This window comes from Cynocephalus volans, chromosome 10, assembly GCF_027409185.1.
Source record: "Cynocephalus volans isolate mCynVol1 chromosome 10, mCynVol1.pri, whole genome shotgun sequence".
NCBI classification, from domain to species: Eukaryota; Metazoa; Chordata; class Mammalia; order Dermoptera; family Cynocephalidae; genus Cynocephalus; species Cynocephalus volans.
In genome coordinates, this window is record NC_084469.1 from 73,841,794 (window position 1) to 73,863,323 (window position 21,530).

Below are 21,530 nucleotides of genomic sequence, written 5' to 3' on the forward strand. Positions count from 1 at the left end.
ATCATCCCTATCCTATTTACTTTTCAGGGAGGTTACTGGGAGGAATAGATGAGAAGGTCCTAAAAAGTACTTGGTTGAGTGTTACAGCAGTATAAGGTCTAAATGTCTGTGCTTGTACTACCACTTGCCAAGCCCTGGGCTAGATGTGATATGTGCTACCTCTCTGTGTGCAGGCCTGGCAGGCCAGGTGAACTCACCCTCATTTTACTGAGGCATCATTAGTGCCTCTCAAGGCCACCTTAGAAGTCACAGCAGAGATGCCCAAGAGTCCCCCTAAACTGTGAAACACAGCTGGAGAGGGTGGGGGCAGAGGAAAGTCATCTTTTTACCTTGTTGAATGGAAGCAGTCCAAAACAAGATAGAAAATGCAATTTTTATTTGCTGAACATAATTTAAAATTATGACATAAAAATATTTCTCAGGTTGGCTGGTTAGTTCAGTTGGTTCGAGCAAGATGTTACATAACACTAAAGTCAAGGGTTTGGATCCCCGCACCTGCACCAGCCAGCCATCAAAAAAAATTTTTTTCTTCATCCATTACCAGAAATCCAGATGACAACTAGAGAGGGCTGGTCCTTCACCCTCCTGAGAGCTTGATGAAAAATACAAATCCTGTGCAGCCGGCCCTCCCTCCATGTTTGTCCTCAGAATGCCTGCAGGCCACAGCAGGCAGGAGGAGGCAGCAGCAGGAGAACTGTGAGCGGAGAAGGCGCCTGCTTCTTTGGGAAAGCTGATGGGGAGGCCAGAGGTCACAGAGCGTTGGAGGCCTGGCTTTCAGCCACCAGCCAGGCCAATATGAAACATCTGCTCAAGTCTCCCCAGGCACCTGGCTGGGGCGAGTAGGAGGAAGGAATGGAGAAAACCCATGCTGACCATGAATTAGCACCCTGTACCTTGGCCCTGAAATGGCCTCTGCTGACACAGGAGGGGGTGAGATTAAGAGTGAATAAATAAAAGTGACACGCTTCAAGGAGGGAGCGTGACAGACCCACTGAAGCACCCCATGTCCTGGCATGAAGAGGGATGAAGCAGGGCATGATGACTTTGAGACACTGGACTATGGACAGTGGCATCGAAGTAAACTGCTGAGGTGGGAAAGTGGGGGAGGTAGGGAGGGGCTACTTGTCAGAGGGACTACAGTGGGGATTTTAGCTGAGTGTGGGTGGGATCACCAGGTGACTCCAATATTTTTTTTTCTGCCTAACATCCACAGAGCAAGAATTAGGACACCCCCAGGTTGCCCTCTACTGGCAATTTCTGGGAATGACCACACACACAACAGCACTGAACCTGCAACTCAAAAAACTCCTGGAGAGAGACCACCAGCCCCCAGGAATGAAAAGGACTAGACACACCTCCTGCCAGACTGAATGCATGACTGCGGCCTCCTGGCAGGAAGCTGGGAGCACCCCTGTTGATTTTAGCAGGCTCCTTCATCTCTGCATGGCTGCAGAGCCAGGCCTAGGACAAGGAGGCCTCTGGTGCTCAGTTCAAAGGCATCGAGAAGAACTTGTTCCCAGACTTGCAGCGGACCTGCTCAGCGTGCACACGCAGCAGCATCTCTGAGTCTTCAAACTCCTCCACCATTTCCTAAGCCAGCAGCCGGGAGAAGACAGTCACATTAGGGGAATCTGGGACCCTGAGGGCACCGCAAACAAAACCAGTCTACCAAACTCCTTCAGAGGCTGGGTAAACGCTAAGGGAGACCAAGGGCCATGCAGGTTCTGCATAACTTCTCTTGTCTATTCACCTCTTCAATCATGTGAGGTCGGTCCTATCACCTCAGCTTCACAGGTAAGGACACAGGTGCTCAGAGCCCTGGGTTACAGAAACCAATAAAACCAGGATTGGGACTCAGGTCTGCTGGAGTTGGAAACCAGAGCTCTCCATCTCCAGCATGATCAGGCCAAGGGCAAGGTAGCTACCTGAGGATAGGTCAGGGGCTATATCCAGCCTGCACACATTTAGTTAGGCTTACAAAATGTTTTTAAAAATCTAAATTAGTTGCCAATATTTGAAAATTGGGAGATTACCCACAAAAATCTGGATTTCTGGCTTCTTTTGAAAATCAGAAGTGCTAGCAACACGAGGCCCACATTTCTGCACAGCCACACTCCCCACTGTGTCCTCTACCAGAGGTGGAGCATCGGCTGCCACTCACTACCGCATGTACCCTGTTGATTCTCCTCCAAGGGCACTGACGGGAAGGTGAATTATTTCACCTGCTTATCAAAATACAACAGCCTCCAAAGGCTGCATGTTCCTTATGTGTGGCACATTCCACTCATTTTCAATACCTGCCAGGCCCCAGCCTTTGACCTTTGGGTGAGAAGCTCAGACTTTAGGGGAAGCCACAGCCCCCTCAGTGACCTAGGGCAGTGCTTCTCAAATTTTAATGTGCACACACATCCCTAAAGATCTTATTAAAATGCAATTCTGATTACTTAGATCTGATGTGGGACCAAAGAGTCTTTTGCTGATAAGTTCCCAGGTGATGCTGATGCTGCTTGTCTGGGGACTACACTTTTGAGTAGCAAGGTGCTATGTACTGAACTGTGTCCCCTAAAGTTCCATGCATTATAAACTTAACCCCCACTGTGACAGTGTTAAGAAGTGAGAAGTCCTATTACGGTAATTAAAAGGTGGAGCCTTGAAGAGGTGATTAGATTATGATGCAATGCCCTAGTGAATGGATTCATCCACTGATGGTTTAATAGTTGTCATGGGCATGGTTCTGATGTCTTTAAAAGGAGAGCACGTGAGAAGCTCTCTCTCTCTCTTTCTCTCTCTCAAGGCATCTGCCATGTGACATCCTACATTGCTGTGAAGAGTCACCACCCACCAACAAGGCCCTCACCAGATGTGTTCCCTGGAATTTGGACTTCCCAGTCTCTGAAATTGTAAGCAATAAATATTGTTTGTTTACAAATTACAGTTTCAGGTACTTCTGCCATAAGCAGCAGAAATGGACTAATACACAGGGTAAGGCACTAGCTTCATGTCATTTGCTTCCCAGGAATTCAGGTTTGGATGCCTAATCTCCCCCCACCCCATCATTCTGCAGTTCAGTGCCCTCTGTGCTCCTGCCCTGGGAATTCACCTGTAGTTCCCTCAGGCACTGTCCTTCCAGCTGGAGACGTGCATCACCCACACACCAGGCCAGACTGATGTGGAATGAAGGGTCCTGGAGAGGAAAAGCAGTGAAGTAGGCGGTTACCTGGATGTCACAGCAGCCACAGCAGGCCCAACCATCACAGCAGGTCTGCAACAGAGCTCTCATGGTATCCCTGCTGAATCCCTGGCTGCCCTGTGGGAGACTAGATCCTCACTGTTGATCCCAAGCACCCTCCATGGACAGACAAAATAGCCCGAGGTTGGTCCTTGCTATGGACTGAATCGTGCTCCCTCCCCTAAATTTATATATTGAAGCCCTATCTCCCCCTGCCCCCAGTGGGATGGTATTTGGAGATGGGGCCTTTGGGAGGTAATTGGGGTTAGAGGACGTAATGAGGGTGGGGCCTCCATGATGGCATTAGTGTCCTTATGAAAAGAGACAGTGGAGAGCTTTTGTGCTTCTCTTTCTCTCTCTCCCCCACTCTCCCTCTTTTCCCTTCCCTCCCCTTCTCCCCTTCTCTCTTGCTCTCTCTCTCTCTCTCTCTCTTCCCCTCTCCCCCTCTGCCATGTGAAGCTACAGCAAGAAGGCAGCTATTGACAAGCCAGGAAGAGCCCTCACTAGAAACCAACCTTGCTGGCACCTGGATCTTGGACTTTTAAGCCTCCAGTACTGTGTGAAAATAAATTTCTGTTTAAGCCACCCACTTTATGGTATTTTGTTATGGCAGCCTGAGTGACTAAGATAATCCTGTTCTCAGAGGTTTTCCTTTATATATCAGAGAGAGTCATTAAATCTGGGGATGTGGAAGAGAACCCAGGCTCTGCTTCTATTTTCTGATCTAGAATGTTCCAGCAGATGCCATACTTTTCAGGATGAAATCAACAAAACCCAAAATGTCTAAAATCTGAACAATAATTATCTGCATTCAAATTCATACTTATTTACCTCAGCATAGTTTTAAATAATACATCAAATAAAACCAATGGCCCTTTAAAGTCTTGACACTCAGCTTGGAGTCCCAGTACCCCGGAGGGCACTGGGCAAGGTGCAGTATATGAAGCTACACCTCTTCCTGGAGTGTCAATTTTACTAAAACTACTGCAGACAACTACTTCTTAAAAATTTTAAAGGCAAACATGGACACATTATGAAGTAGTGGCACGGTCCACGCCATGGCAGGATCCTAAAGGAGTCAGCATGGGCTGCCCTCTCCGAGTTGGCAAGGCCGCTGGAGGGAGAGCTGCTGGCAAGGCCACAGCTATGAGCACTTGCTACAACCATAAGGGTTCCTGCCTCGGCTTCGTGGCTTTTGCCTTCTCTTTTGATATTTTGGTTAGCGTGGCAGTTCTCTGAATTCCCAAAAGATTATAAAAATAACACAAATAATTATGCGGTCATTGAACTAAACATTCCCACAGAGTAAATTGGACAATTTAAAATTATCCCTTTATGATAAATTGACCACACCAATATATGTTCCAAAAGCACCGCTCATGACTAAATATGAGCTGTAGCCTAATGTAAGTTGGCAAACATCATTTACTGGAGATTATATTAATGGCAAGAGAATGGTTGGTATTAATGGGAAATTATATGATTGGAACAAATTAAGTATATGAGAACGAAACTGTAGAACCCCCTTTACTTGGTGGTGTCCAGTTTTAAATAAATCATTAAGAATCAGGTGTTGGGATAAAAATATATGCTGTAAAATTATTAAACCTGCAAAATTAGATCTTAGAAAAATAAGAGAGTGTAACTGGTTTTGTGAGGGATGGTGCTGTGCACAAGGACACTTTAACATTTAGATCAAGATTACAGGGCCACAGCAAATGCATAATCTTAAAATGTACATGGTAATGCTGTTCAAAAATCCACTGTTCTTTTTACATTTGGCTCCCGCCCTGTTAACAGGGTGGATATTAACCACAGCTTCCTAACAGTAAAAGGTCACAAGATAACTTCAAGATAATGAAGGGATGGCCGATCTGACAACCTGATTCCAGGAAATAGAAGCATGAGTTTATCACCTAAGACGTGCTGACCTCTAAAAAAGTTTCCTCCCTGCTTTTTGGACTATTGATTTAAGCTTGCTGATATAATAAAAATAATACCCAAAACCCCCCTGCAGAGAAAAATCTAAATAAAAGGCATTGTCTCATGCTCTACTGTGCTCCAGCTGCAACAGGCTGACAGCCCGCAGAGAGAGAACAAGCATACTGATGCATTGAGGTCTCCGTCTGTGTTTGTTATTTTCGCCGACCCTCCCTCTCCCTTTTCGGGTACCCACAACTCGACTGGAGCTGGTCTCCGGCAAAGTAGAAGGCACAAATCGAGCATATTTAAGATATAACACAAGATTTCTAAGAAATATTGGACTCTGGAGGAACTGCATCTGACCTCTTACCTCCCATGAGTGTGTGTCCTCTTAAGTCTGGCATTCAGGACAGTCCACACAGAAAGTTCTAGAGGGCTCTTTGCTTTATTTCTCATGGGGGCTTCTTTTTATTTTTTCTTTTTTAAAAAGATGACCGGTAAGGGGATCTCAACCCTTGGCTTGGTGTTGTCAGCACCACGCTCAGCCAGTGAGCAAACCGGCCATCCCTATATAGGATCCGAACCTGTGGCCTTGGTGTTATCAGCACCGCACTCTACCGAGTGAGCCACGGGCCGGCCTTCATGGGGGCTTCTTTAAGGACGGTTTTATTCTGGTTATAGATGGGACAAAGGAGAATAAGCCCTGTTCATTACCTGGTAGAAAGTGGTGAGGTCAAATTCCTCCATGACTCTGTCCACTTCTGAAACCAGGTCCAGGAGCTGGGCATGCCCTGAGGTGACCTCAAGCCCAACAAAGGTCCTGGGGAGAGGCAGAAGTGGAGACAAAATGGACAGGAGACACGGCCGCTGAGAACACAAATCATCCGAGCAGGGGCAGAGGATGCACCAGACAGAAAGCCTAGAGGCCCAGGCCATGAGTCCTCCCATCTCCCTTGTACATTCACATCCCTGCGCTGTAAGCTGACTCGCTCAGTCCTCCTCTGTCTTAAACCTTCCTTCCCCTGTTCTAACCCACACGTTTCTCCTCTCTCCCCTGGCTCTAATAACCCTAGCAGGAACGCCTTCATATGCCCATCAAGTCTGTAAACCCAAAAGTTTCTGCACCCCTGTTCTCCATCATCACTCCTCTTGCAAGTGACTCCTGGACTGTGGAGCCTTCTCAAGGGCTTTGCTCTCTGGCATTCACTACCCCCCCCCCCCCCGGCACTCAGACGTGCTCTCCCTTATCTTTAAAAGCCCTCCCCTGAACCCACATCTTCAGCCAGCCCCATCCTGTTCTCAGTAAAACTTAAGAAGATAATTTGTCTCCCTTCACTGTCTCTACTTCCTCACCTTCCATCTTTCACCCTCTTCTCTGGAAGTGCTCTTGACAAAGTTGCCAATGACCTCCATGTCGCCAAATCCAGTGGACACTTCTCTATCCTCATCTTAACTGCTCAGCATATCTGACACAGTTAACTCTTCCCTCCTTGAAACCCTTTTCTTTCTTGGTTTCCAAGGCACCATATGCTGCAGAGTCTTGGTTTGATCCTATCTCTGTTCTCCTGGTTCAGTCTCCTTTGCCATTCTCTCTTCTATCCAACTTCTAAATGGCGAAGGGCTGCAGAGCTCAATCCTCAGCCCTCTTATGTTCACCATCTGCACTCCCCAGCAAGCTCATCTCACCCAGCTGTTACCTCACAAGCCAATGACACCCAATTTTCTATGTCCAGCTGGCATCTGTCCTGTACACCCAAGAGCATATGTGACATTTCCATCTGGGGGTCTAATAGCAACAAAACCTAACAGGAATAAACAGGTACAAAGCAGAACTTTTGATTTTTATCCCACTGGTGTTTCCCATCACAGAAAATGGGGCCAGCTGTCCACACCCCAAGCCCAGGAATCAACTTTGTTTCTTACCCTTACTTTGCACAAATCCAACCCACTGGTAATTCTGGTTGATTCTGCCTCCAGTGTATCTCAAATGTGTCCACTTCCATTACCCCAATCTAGGCCACCAATGTCCCTCAGCTGGACAATGACACTTGCCTCCTCTCTGGTCTCCCTGCATACACCCTTGCTCCCTTATAATTTTTCTCAAGACTCAGTAGCTACAGACACAGACATAATATAGCCAGGATGACATTTACAAACATCAGATCATGCTTCTTCCTCTGTTCAAATCCCCTCAACGGCTTCCATTACACTGAGAATCCAAACTCCTTACTTGACCTCGAAGGCCCTGCATAAGCTAGCCCCACCCAACTCATCTCCCACTGCTCTCCCTCATGTCCTCCGGGTTCCACCTCAGTGGCCTCAAAAATACGCCCAACTCTCCTGCCTTGGAGTCCCTTTGTTTGCCGTGTCCTCCACTTGAAGGCTCTTGAAGCACCTCTTCCCAAGGCTGGCTCCTGCTCATCCTCAGGGCGCCACAAAATGCTGTTTCCTTGGCCACTTTCCTGGTACCTTCCTCAGCCACCCACTCCTGACTCTCCATCACAGCACACTATAATTAACACTCTAATATATTTGTTTACTGTCTGTCTCCCCTGCAAAAGGTAACATCTCGAAGAGCAGGGGCTGTGTCCACTTTTTCACTGCTGAATCTCTACCATCCAGCAAGTGTTGGGCACAAGCAGGTGCCTGACAAATTCGTGCAGCACAGAATGAATGAATGAATGAATGAATGAATGAATGAATGAATGAATGAGACTTCCTTTCAAAGCTGCTGAGAGAAGACAGTAGCTCAGTGAGCAGATCAGACAGAGAGGCTCACTTTGAAGCCTTGATAGTAATAATTTCTTCTTATGTTCATCTAACACTTCAATACTTTCAACTTTTCAAAACCCACTGGGCTCATTTAAGCCTCACAAGTACCCAACAATGGATGAATCAAGGGAAGGCATGTGATAATGGTGTGGAAACATAAGGTCACAGAGGTGAGATATGAGCCAAATGTTACAACTGGGGATGGAGCTGAGTAGGAACAGGATTTCTGACTTTGTTTTTTTTAAAAGAAGACCGGTAAGTGAGCTAACCAGCCATCCCTATATAGGGATCTGAACCCGTGGCCGTGGTGTTATCAGCACCACACTCTCCCAAGTGAGCCACGGGCTGGCCCAGGATTTCTGACTTTCCAAGGCTTTTTGCCCATATCAAGATGGCTTTCTCTACCTCTGGTCCCCCACCCCCATGCTCCTCCCACTATTTTTCTTAATGAAACATTCAGATTTGGGGACACAAAGTTGGTTAAAAACAAATAAAAAACTGGGGAAAAACAAGTCCAGAAGAAAAGCACCCCCTCAATCTTTGCACCAAAGTATCTTCTTCTGGCAGTAACTGAGGGAGTGGGGACCTACCTGGTTTTCTCTTGATTGGTGTAAATTTTTACCCGGTTGGCAGTAAAGAAGAATCTGAAATTTAGAAGAAGACAGACCATATTTCAGGAAAAATAATCAGAAAAAAATAGTTTATGTTAAATAATGGCACTTTGAAAATATAGTTAACTCATTTTACACTTAATATTGTCACCCCATTATACAGGTGGTAAGTTAAACCCTCAATTAGAGCTGGACAAGACCTTAAAATCACCCTGTTCGAATAACACACAGTGTCGTTAAGATGCTAGCAAAAATTTTATTTTGTTAATAGCAGTTCATTGCAATAAACAACTTGAAACTATCTCAACTATACTGATGGGAACTGAGAAAGTCTTATTCACCAAATGGGTGATAACAGATTAGTTAAGGGGCCAATTTGTTCCTTGCAGCTTAAAATAAGACAACTCTGATTTAGTCTAAGCAACAAGAAGAACATTTCTCATGAGCTGAGGGTTGAGTTAAGGGCTTTGTGCACATCAGCATGTGGATCCCCACACTACCCTGTGAGGCAGGCATTATGCTTATGTCCGTTTTACAGACAAAGCAACTGAAGCCTGGTGAGCCGGGATTTGAACCTCCATCTGCCTGATTCCAAAGCCCTTGCTCTCACCTATGACGCTTTAGTGATGGTAAGTGGGTCTCTGTTGCTGTGAAATAAGTGCAGAAACACCCACTCACTCACCCCTCAGATCAGTTCTTGGGCACCAGTCAGGTTCTGTCAGTAGGTGCTGTCTGTGTTCTCTGGAAAGGTCTCAGAAGGGTCAATGGCTTCCTGCTGCTCATGGACCAACCTGGCAAGTCTTACCATAGGAAAAGATCACTTTATAGCCTCCAGGCCAGGGGTCTCACCCCCACCTGAAGAAACACGCTACACCAGCATGCTCGATAGAGTCTCACAACTTGTCCAAGGGCACAAAATCAGTTAGTCAACTTTCTGCTTCCCCATCCAGGCTTCGACCTCCTCATACGTCCCTTTTGGGAAAAGGTAAAGGATGACAGAACCACCAGCAGCATGGTTAAGTGTAGATATTTTAGAAAGAGTTCTGCAAGGTGTCTGACAATCATCCTGGAGGGAATATTGAATGTATGTGCCCAACCAACACCCCTTTTCCTGCTAACCTTGTGTTCGAGAACTGCTGTCCACTCTAGAAGCACACACCTGGCCCAGGCCTGACCAGTCACAGAATAGTATTTCCTCAGTTGCAGCAATAGAATCAGGGGTGCGCTGCCCACTCAGGCACTTATGTTCAACCAGGCAATCAAACTCAAAAGGCCATACCTGGCCTGGCTTTACTCAGACACCAGGCAGGAAACACTATATACCAGCAGGACAGCATCAGATCCATTTCCTCAGAGGAAGCCAACCAATGGGCCAAGTAATGTTCTATGGTCTCCAAGTGAGCAAGAGAACAAGCCACGTACATACCCCAAGGGGATCAGAATCTCTTGTAATGGCCCTTGGGCAAAGTTTCCAGAGGTCCCAGCAAGGTACTTCCCAGTTAAAGAACCACTACGTGAAGGGAAGCCCAAAGCCGAGTCCTCCTCACAGGGGCCTGGTTCACTCATAGTCTTCCCAACCCAGATGCAATGTGCCAGTCAGTCATTTCCACCATAAGTGACGTTGCTGCTAATACAGCCGGTGTTCCAACTTTATCCAGGGAACAGATCTTGAGCAGGATAAGGGAAGCATTCTTATGTAGAAAGGGAAAGTGTTTTGTTAACTCTTACAAAGGGAGAGCATGTAAATCTCGCCAGAACAAAGTCATTCCTGGGACTTCTGCTGAAGCTGGGCTGTCTTTTCATACCAGAAGACCATCAGCCTGGAGATGCTGGTGGCCTCCCTTGTCATTGTAAGAATGAAGTCATCTCAGAGGGGGACAGAGCTGTGCTGGTAAAAGCCAGGTACCATCTGACATCTTCTGGTCACCCTGATCCACTCATTAATGCATCCTATGCTACCTCTGAACTTTTTAGTTATACCAGCCTATAAATTCCCCTTAGGTTTAAGTCACTTTGGTTTGAGTTTCTGGCATCTGTGATCAAGAGAGTCCTGAAAATATACATATGGCTCAATAAATTTGATAGTGGCAATCAAAAAAAGGGGGAGGACTGGATTAGGCAGAGAGATGAGTTTTAGTCCTGATTCTCCGGCTAACTGACTGTATTGGAACAAATCCTTTCCTTCTTTGGCCCTCAGAAAGGGGCAGTTTTCCAGTTGGGCAGAGATGTTCTCTGGAATTCCTGGGCCTAAGGCCTCGTGAACTGCAGGGGTGGAGGTCTGGCTAGAAGACTTCTGTTTTTATCTGTCTTATACATCTACACATCAGGCTTCTGTGTAACACCTCATTAGAAGAAAGGCTCTGCAGATAAAAGCAGACTCAGAAAACCACCACCTGCGGCTGGCCAGTTAACCTAGTTGGTTAGAGCACAGTGTTGTAACACCAAGGTCAAGAGTTCAGATTCCCAGCCAGCCACCAAAAAAAAAAGAGAAAACCATCACCTGGATGGCTTCTTAGGCCCCTTCTAGTATGAACATGCAGAGGATCTAGAGGACTCTAAGAGAGATGTTGTCTGGCCTCCTTCATTCCTGCTCAATCACTCAACAAGCATCTATTTAATGCCTACAGTAAGAGAGATCCTGGAAAAAAGCTGTGGGGTAATTCAGAGAGAAGCTACAGTTCTGGCTTGGAGGAACTTGGGCTCCAGAAGGGGAGCTAAACATGGGAAGGACAGGATATAAGGATGACTGAACTGAGCACTAGGGGAGTAAACTGCAGGACTGGATGATCCCTAGCACTGAGGGATTCTGGCGGAGATGCCAATTGGGAGAGCCTCAGTGAAAGAGCAGAGTTTTGATCTGGTCAAGTCTAGCAGGAAAGACATTTCTGGCAGGAGAAGAGGTATAAAATAGTTAAGTGGGAAAAAAAGCCTGGCAGAAAAAATAAAAAATTCTGAGCCTTCACCAAGTTCCATGTGGAGGGCACACACGATCTTGTTTCACCCCCACATGACCCCTCTGAGAAAGTCACCACCATTACCGTGACCTCTATGCAGATGTGAAATAATAAGAAATATCTATGTTGGTTTCTGCCCTAAAATTTCCTAAGCCATAAGGGTGCTTAGGAGAATCTTTTGTTCTAATATTTGGTCTTTGACCCTGGTTCCTGACACAGAACACCTAAATCTTTTGGAATTTTCTGGGTGACAGAAGCATCTTTTGTTCTAACAAGGCAACTCTTGGGAGGCTCCTGGATGGGTGCTGATCACCAGAAAGAGCAAGCCATGATTAGAAGCCCAGAACTTTCAGCCCCAACCCCCATCCTCTGAGCGGGGAGAGGGGCTAGAGATTCAGTTAATACATCACGCCTGCACAATGAAGCTGCCATAAAATCCCTAAGTAGAGGGTTTGAAGAGCTTCTGTCAGTGAACAGGAACATGTGCTAGGAGGGTGGTATGCCCAAAACTCCACGAGGACAGAAGCTCCGCCCTGTGTGTCTCTTCATCTGGCTGTTCATCCGTATCCTTTAATAAATCCTTTGTAATAAATCTGTAACTGAATAAGTGAACTGTTTTCTTGAGTTATGTGAGCCATTCCAGCAAATGATTGAACCTAAAGAGGGGGTTAATAGGAATCTCCTATTTGTAGTGAAATCAGACAGAAGTTATGGGTAACCTGAAGCCCAACACTTGCAGTTGGCGTCTGGAGTGGAGGACAGTCTTGTGGGACTGATCCCTTAACCTGTGAGGTCTGTGCTAACTCTGAGTCATTAGTGTCAGAATCAAATTAAATTGTCGGACACCCAGTTGGTGTTCGGAGAGTTAGAGAATTGGCTGGTATGAGAAAAACCCCACACATCTGGTCACAGAAGTGTTGGAAATAGTGAGTGAGAGTATACAGAAAAACAGCAGGTGTTTCCTCAATAGCAGATAAGGAATCAAAGGTGTCAAGAGCTTACTCGGTGTACCCAAGGTCACACAGGATATGTACATCAGGCAGCTCCAGGAGATGCTCCGTGTTCTATCCTTTAGGTTTGGCTTGCTTGATGGGTATAGGGAAAGTGAAAGTAAATGGTCAGAGTCCCTCAGATGTTCAGAATCTTGTGAAGCATTTGATGTAAACATAACTGTGCACATGCACCCAGGTGTTTTTTGGTCGTCTGACTTGCATCCAGGTGTCCTGGGTTATCGAACTTGAGTATAAAGGACTAATGGCTCTGATACATAGGGCCCCCCACCCCTGGGATGCCTTGGGGGGTGGGCCACAGGGAGGCTGCTACTGCTGCTGGAGGCTGTTGCTACAAGCTGTTGCTGCCAGTGCCCCCGGAGGCCATCACTGCTGCTGCTGCTGCTAAGGAAGCTGGGGACTGAGCTCACTTTAGAATAAACCTGTCAACTCTGCCAATGGCTCCTCAGTTCTTTCCCAATTACCTAGCTCATGACCTGCATGTGAGGGGTCTGGTGACCCAGCCTGACATGTGAGGGATCTGTGACCCAGTCTGTACAACAGGTATGAAGGGTCTGTGGGCCCTAGTCCGACACTAGGGCAATACACCCTATGTATACATACCCACAGTAGCTCAGGAAAGGAGGAAGAGCCTTGTGGGGAGGTAGCTGAGAGGCAGAAGAAAGCACTCACCTCTGGAAGGAGGCCACACGGTCTTTCAGAGCCTGCACGAAGGGCAGGATCCAGTGGTGGCGCAGAACCACGCTCTGGGACAGGCTGAGGTGGAACGCCTCCATCCTTACCAGCCGGGGGACGTATGTCTGGGCATGGGGCAGCAACATGTCAAGCAGATCCAGGAACTCCTCCCTGGCTTCATCTGGAGAAGAACGGGGGACAGGGTGGGCTGTTTTCTTAGCCAAGATATCATGACTGAATGGAGAAGCCTAGAAAGCTGAGAGAGAACCTTATTCCTCTGGGTTTTGGGAGAAAATTACTTTGACAGCAGCTTATATCTATGTATTGTAATAATATTTCAGTACGTATTTCTGGTTATTGAAGTAACACAAGCTGACTGTAATGAATTCAAGTAAACAAGAAATATGCAGGGGACTTCTGGTTTCCGGCCCAGCATGTAAGAAGCTTGGAAACTGCCACCCCTTCCTAACAACAAGTGAAATCCTGAACTATCTGAAAAAAGCAACACCTCTTATTAGCTCTGTAAGAGAAGTGAGTCAAGGGCAAACTGCTGCTCTCAAATTGGCAAGACCAACAGGCAGATACAGAGACTCACAGATTACCAGACTGGAAACGCATGGGCTCAAACCTCTGAGGGAACCAGGGCCAGGATAGGGAAACCTGCATGTAATGGACATATTGCAGGAGACTGTGTGTACAAATCTGATAGTTAAAAACTCCAAGGGGACCCAATCATGAGGGGTCTCACACTTCTGGTAGGTTCACCTCCTAAAGCTTTGCTAGATTCTCACAGAATATTGCAGAAAAATCCCCTCATGCCTCTGGCAGGGGAAAACCATTTTGAAATACACCAGAGCACTCTGTTTTTCTAAACAAGGTCTGCCCTCAGAAGAAACTAGTTAACCACAGCCTAACTTGCTGGGGTTTTATCAGGGCCCAACTGATCTCGAGAAAGTGAAATACCCAACTCCAGCCCACTCTAGCCATCCTGTCCCATCTAAGGGGTGAAAAAACTGAAAAGCACATGTGAATGAAGTTCAGAGTCCAGGGACACAGGTTCACCAAAAGACCAAAAACTAATCACAGAACTATAGTAGGCTTCTCTCCCCACACCTCACTACTGTATTTCAAAAAGCCTATTTACAGCAGTTCCTTCTACCCTGTACATCATGCCCAGCCATCAGGAAAAAATTACAAGGCATTCTAAAGAAAAAAAACCCAGTTAGAAGAGAAAGAGCCAGCACGAGAGCCTCTTAACTTTAAAAAACTAGAAATTATACAATGTATGATCTCAGGCCACAATGGAATTAAATAAACTAGAAAATCTATAACAGAAAGATATTCAGGAAATCCCAAAATACTTGGAGATTAAACAACATACTTCTAAATAACAATGTATCAAAGAAGAAATCTCAAGAAAAATTTGAAAATGAAAACACAACTTATCAAAACTTGTAGGATGCAGCAAAAGAGGTGCTTCTAAGGGTATATGTGGCTGTGAGTATTGGAAAAGAAGATCTAAAATCAATCATCTAAGCTTCCACCTTAGGAAACTGGAAAAAGAGCAAATTCAATCCAAAGTAAGCAGAAGAAAAGAAATAATAAAAATTACAGCAGAAACCAAAGAAATTGAAAATAGGAAATCAATAGAGAAAAATCAACAAAATCAAAAGCTGGTTCTTTGAAAAAATCAATAAGCCTCTAGCCAGGTTAACTAAAAAAAAAAGAGAAGACACAAATTACTAATATCAGAAATGAAAGAGGGAACATCACCACAGATTCCATGGACAGTTTAACAGGTTAATCAAAAATATTATGAACAATTCTTATGTACTCAGATTTGATAACCTAGATGAATTGGACTAATTCCTTCAAAGACAATCTGCCAAAACTCACAAAAGACACAGACAATCTAAATAGACCTTGCTGTGGTTTGAATGTTTCCCCCAAACTCATGTTAGAACTTAACCTCCAATATGGTGGTGGAAGGTGAGGTCTTTAAGAGTCAGATTGTGAGGACTGTGTCCTTGCGAATGGACTGATCGTTCATGGAGTAATGGGTTGATGGTTTAATGGGTTGTTATGGACATGGACTGGTGGCTTTATAAGAAGAGCATATGAAAGAGCTCTTGCTCATGCCATGCTCACCATATAACTGCCTGCATCGCCATGGGACCCTGTAGAGAGTTCCTGCCCAGAAGACCCTCACCAGATGTGCCCCCTGGACTTCCCAGCCTCTGAAACTACAAGAAATACATTTCATTTCTTTATAAATTACCCAGTTTCAGGTATTCCATTATAAGCAACAGAAAATAGACTAATACAGACCTATATCTACTGAAGAAATTGAACTAATTAATTATCTTCCCAAACAGAAAGCATTAGGCCCAGGTGTGTTCACTTGGGAATGCCACCAAACATTTAAGAAATTAAACCAATTCGCTACGATCTCTTTCAGAAGACAGAAGTGGACAGAATACTTTCTGACTCATTCTATGAGGCCAGCACTATTACCCTTATTCCCAGACAAAAGACATTACAAGAAAAGAAAACTACAGAACAATATTTCCCATGGACATAGATGCACAATCCTCAACAAAATATTTGCAAATCGAATCCAACAATGTACACCGTGACCAAGTAGAATCTATCCCAGGCATACAAGGTTGGTTTAACATTAAAAAATCAATTAATATAATCCATCACAACAATAGGCTAAAGAAGAAAAATCACATGATCATATCAATAGATGCAGAAAAAGCACTTGACAAAATCGAATACCCATTCATGATAAAAACTCTCAATAAATTAGAATATCAGAATATCAAGGCACTTCATCAACTTGATAACAAATGTCTACAAAAAACCTCCAGATAACATCATACTTAACAGTGAGAAACTCAAAACTTTCCCACTTGAGATCAGGAACAAGCAAGAATGTCCCCTCTCACCACTACTTTTTCAACTCATACTGGAAGTCCTACCTAATGCGATAAGTCAAGAAAAGGAAATAAAAGATATACAGATTGGGAAGGAAGAAATAAGATTGTTTGCAGATTGTTTTCTACACTGTCTATGTAGAAAATCCAAAAGAAGCAACAAAAAAATTCTTGGGCCAATAAATGATATAGCAAGATTGCAGGATACAAGGTTAATATACAAAAGTCAATTGTTTTTCTATGTACCAGCAATGAACAAGTGGAATTTGAAATTAAAACATAACACCATTTACGCTAGCATCCCCCAAAATGAAATACTTAGGTGTAAATCTAAAAAAATGTGTACAATATGGATATGAGGAAAACTACAAAATTCTGATGAAAGATATCAAAGAATTAAATAAATGAAGAGATATTCCATGTTAATGAATAGGAAGACTCAATATTGTCAAGATACCAGTTCTTCCCAACTTGATCTGTAGATTCAATGCAATCCCAATCAAAGTCTCAGTAAGTTATTTTGTGATATCAACAAACTGATTCTAAGGTTTACACAGAGAGGGAAAAAACTCAGAAAGGCCAGCACAATATTGAAGCAGAAGAAAAAAGTCAGAAGACTAATGCTACCTAACTTTAAGAATTATTATAAAGCTACAGCAGTAAAGACAATGTGGTATTGGCCAAAGAATAAACAAATAGATCAGTGGAACAGAACAGAAAGCCCAGAAATAGACCTATAAAAATACAGTCAACTGATCTTTGACAAAGAAGCAAAGGTAATAATACAATGTGAAAAAGACAGTCTTTTCAACAAATGGTGTTGGAACAAGTAGACATCCACACACAAGAAAATGAATCTAGACACAGACCTTATACCCTTCACAAAAACTAACTCAAAACGGATCACAGACTTAAATGCAAAATGCAAAACTATAAAACTCCTAGAAGATAACACAGGAGAAAAACCTAGATGACCTTGGGTTTGGCAGTGACTTTTTAGATACAACACCAAAGGCACAACCCATGAAAGAAAGAATTGGTAAGGTGGACTTCGTTAAAATTAAAAACCTCTGCTCTGTGAAAGATACTGTCAAAAGAATGAAAAGACAAGTCACACAATAGAAGAAAATATTTTTGCAAAAGACATACCTGATAAAGAACTGTTTTTCAAAATATACAAAGGACTCTTAAAAACTAAACAATAAGAAAACAAACAACTCGATTTAAAAATGGGCTGAAGACTTTAAAAGACACCTTATCAAAGATATACAGATGGCAAAAAGCATATGAAGAGATGTTCCACATCATGTTATCAGGGAAATGCAAATTAAGAGACAACAATGAGATACTACTACACCTATTAGAATGGCTAAACTCCAGAACACTGACAACACCAAATGCTGACAAGGAAGTGGAGCAATAGGAACTCTCACTCATTGCTGGTGGGAATGCAAAATGGTACACTGTGAAAGTCTGGCAGTTTCTTATAAAACTAAACATACTGTTACCATACAATCCAGCAATTGAACCCCTTGATATTTACCCAAAGGAGGCGAAAACTTACGTCCACACAATAACCTGCACGTGGGTGTCTATAGCAGCTCCACTCATAATTGCCAAAACTTGGAAGCAACCAAGATGTCCTTTAGTAGGTGAATGGGTAAATAAACTGTGGCACATGCAGACAGTGGAATGTTATTTAGTGCTAAAGAGAAATGAGCTATCAAACCATAATAAAACATGGAGGAAACTTAAATGCATATTACTAAGTGAAAGAGGCCAATCTGAAGATATTACATCATGTATGGTTCCAACTGTATGATCTTCTGGAAAAGGCAAACCTCTATGGATTTGTTAAAAAAATCAGTGGTTGCCAAGAATTGGGAAGAGGGAGGAACAAATAGGCAGAGCACAGAGGATTCTTAGGGCAACTAATCTACCCTGTATGTTACTGTAATGGTATCATATCTTTATAAATTTGTCCAAATCCATAAAAAGTACAATACCAAGAGTGAATCCTAATGTAAAGTATGGGTTCTGAACGATGATGATGTGTCAATGTAGGCTCATCAATTCTGACAAATGTACCATTCTGGTGGGGGATGTTGATAATGGGAGAAGCTATACATGTGTGGAAGCAGGGAGTGTATAGAAAACCTCTTTATCTTCTGCTCAATTTTGCTGTGATCCTAAAACTGCTTTAAAAAATAAAGTCTATTAAAACAAAAAAACATTAAAAAATATGCAAAAGGGCCGGCCTGTGTCTCACTTGGGAGAGTGTAATGCTGATAACACCAAGGCCACGGGTTTGGATCCCTATATATGGATGGCCAGTTAGCTCCCTTGGGAGAAGATGGTGCTGACAACACCAAGTCAAGGGTTAAGATCCTCTTACCAGTCATCTTTAAAAAAAAAAAAAAAAAAAAAAAATGCAAAGGAGAAAGAGGGGTCCCTGAAATCCTATCACCTACAGCAGTGGTCTCCAAACTATTGCGATCCCATAGCCCATTAGTAAAATGAGTTTGCCCACATACCTCCAATAAATGTATATTTACTTATAAATTACAAATGAGTGCTACTCTGTAAAATTATGTGCCTTATAAAATGTGCACTCTCAAAAACAAAAATTTTGAAAGATGAGATATTAAGAAATACATAAAAGAGTTCTAAAGCTTTTCTTCTGACACTGTGACGTATCATCTTATCTCCTTTCCCATGGGACATATACTCCACTTTCAAGACCATTACCCAAGAGGTAAGACTGATAAACTTTGGTGCCTATTTCCCCAGTTTCTTCTCAGTGCATATACTAGTGTACATATTTTATTTGTTCAGAAACATGAGAGGTACACCATTCAAACTGTTCTGCAACTAGTTTTCCATAAATAACACCACATGTTGGACATCCTTCCTCTCAGTAAAGAGAGGTCAAGCTCATTATTACAGCTCCATATAATCCAGTAGTCAGAAACACATATCTTTAATCAGTCTCCCACTGATAAACTTAGCATGATTCCAACTTTTCACAAAGACAAAGAACACTACAATGACCACCCTTGTATGTTTGCATATTTGTTTTTTACTAAACATGTGACTAAAGCTGCATGGTTAACAGAGTCTTCTCATGTCCAGTATCTTATTCAATTTGCCCAAATGCCCTAGTGAATAGGCAGTATAGAGAACCATCTTAAACTCTGCAGATGTGGAAATGAAGGTTCCAAGAGTTTGGCTGACCTAACACAAAGTAATAAAAGCCACCATTTACTCTATGTACTGTGCTAAGAACTTGACACAGATTACCTGATTTAATCTTCCTAGGAGATAGGGGATGACTATTATCCCCATTTCAGAGGGGAGGAAACTGAGATTTTGAGAATCCATTAACTTATTAAAGGGCACCCAAAGTAGTGGGTAGTGGAGTAAGGTCTGACTTTGAAGCCTGGGCATTTCTGCCTCCACTTGCTCATCAGGACTGCGGTGGGACTTGAGCCCAGCACACCCAGCACACTCAAGGCCCTTTTGAAATAAAGTGCCAGCTGTATCCTGGGATGGCCTTGACACCCTGCCCCAGAACCTCCTTTGGTCACATTTGCATAAACAGGGAGAACATTATACCCAGGCCTAATAAAAAACTATTTCAAGCAATAAATTAAAAATTGAAGTCAAGTTTACAGAAAAATTCCCTAGTTCTTGAAATTTGTTCTCTCCTTTATGAGTCAATTTCTTTCCCACCACAATGTTAAATGTTTCTGATTTCTTCCTCCTAGCTGGGGCCAGATTCTTCCCTTCAAGAGGTATCCACTGGTCTCAGTCACTTGCCTTTCACACATTACTTACATGGTACATACACGTGGGTGGCCCAGTTGCCCCGCTCATGGGGGAAAGTACGCATCCGTCCCCCATGTTTTGCACTATCTTCCTCAGGGCGATCGTCTGAGCCTGGAAACATGTTCAGCACACTGTCAGGTACTGGAAACCTCTGACTGGGAAGGGGGCTCTGGCCACTGCAAGAGAAAACAGAAAATAAGCACATCTATCTTCCTAGCATTCCCTACCTTTGTACATACAACAAAAGTTATAACCCCTTATACACGGTGACTCTGAGTGTGTATTTTCAGGCAGGTGCTGGAAGCAGCTCTGGACAGCCACAAAGGTCTATCCCCAGTATTGCCTCAATGGGGATCTCCTAACAACTCTGGGAGGCAGATCTTCGCAAGGCACCTGGTCCTCACGGGAAACAGCTGGGCAAGCAGCGATGTGTGGTTCTGAGGCACATTCCCTAGCTGGACAGGCCTTAGCTGGACTAGCATTTCCTGGCTCTACAATCAGGAAGGGGGTCAAGTCATGTCCCCTTTCTGGGCCTCAGTTTCCTCATCTGTAAAGAATACTTCTACCTGATAGAGCTACTGTGAGATCAATAGAGATATTTCTTGTAAAGCACTCATCATGCATAAGGCCTGGCTTTTAAGAACCTAAGCCCCACGAAGTAAGAGACTTCAGTGGTTTTGTTCAGTATTGAGTTCCCAGTCCCGAGCCTGGCGTGGAGTGAGTGATCAATAAATATTTACTGGATGAATGAAAAAGCTCTCCATAAATGTTAGTTATTATTACTGCAACTGTGTTCAAATGTGGAAACGGCCCTAGGATGGTACAGTGAAGCACGCCAGAAGATAGCGGGGGCCAGCGGCGGAAGCTGGACCCGAACCCGCTTCCTGCCTCTCAACTCTGCCCTAGCCCAGTGGGGACTATCTGGGGCTTTGTCCAGGGGTGTCCTCTGGATCCTCCTCCCCGCCGCCCGCCACCCTCTCCCGCGACGCTCGGGTCTGGTAGTGGTCTCGTGCAATTCCGCGCGCTCCAGAGAGACTTCCTCGCTCCTCACCGACGGCGGCCCCCAGACCCCGGCTTGGTCCGCGCCCCGGCCTCGGCCTCATCCTCGGAACCGCTGCTGCTGTAGCCCACCAGAGGATCCGCACTCATGGAGCCTCGTCCAAGACTACAAGACCGGACAGTCGGCTGGCAACCGCACCCTGCTCCCTGAGTTCCGCGGAGCCGGAAGTACCCTCTAGGGGGCGGAACACGAGGTAGCACCGCCTTGGGGCGGGGCCTGAAGGGCGGGGCCCGGATGGCGGTACCCGGCAGGGCGTAGCAGACTCTGCCCACCTGCTCCATGCTGCCGGCCGGCTCGCTGCGCGTGGAGGGCTGCCTGGAGCCTTCTGGAATCCCCCCAGCTTTCGTGTGCCCATTTTACAGGTCGCTCTGGGCCTTCACCTCTGTCCGCTGCTCTGTCTGCAGCCACCAGGGACCAGACATCCCAGACACCACGGTCCTTGGGTCAGCGCAGTAGATCTAGTGGAGATCCCTGCCCTCTCCGCCCGGCCAGGATCAGAGGTCCCAGATCTCTCTCCTGAAACTGGCCC

The 21,530-nt window shown here is 44.7% G+C and overlaps 1 protein-coding gene across 1 annotated transcript; it reads right to left on the bottom strand.

The window, feature by feature from the left end:
- Window positions 1-361: 361 nt before the first annotated feature.
- USB1 (U6 snRNA biogenesis phosphodiesterase 1) lies at window positions 362-21,145 on the bottom strand. Its single transcript, XM_063111782.1, has 7 exons — window positions 20,993-21,145; window positions 19,951-20,117; window positions 13,172-13,355; window positions 8,515-8,568; window positions 5,867-5,972; window positions 3,101-3,184; window positions 362-1,590 (listed from the first exon to the last, which is right to left on the bottom strand). Exons 1-7 carry the CDS (start codon window positions 21,088-21,090, stop codon window positions 1,486-1,488), a joined length of 798 nt encoding a protein of 265 aa, XP_062967852.1. The 5' UTR covers window positions 21,091-21,145; the 3' UTR covers window positions 362-1,485.
- Between the last annotated feature and the right edge of the window lie 385 nt (window positions 21,146-21,530).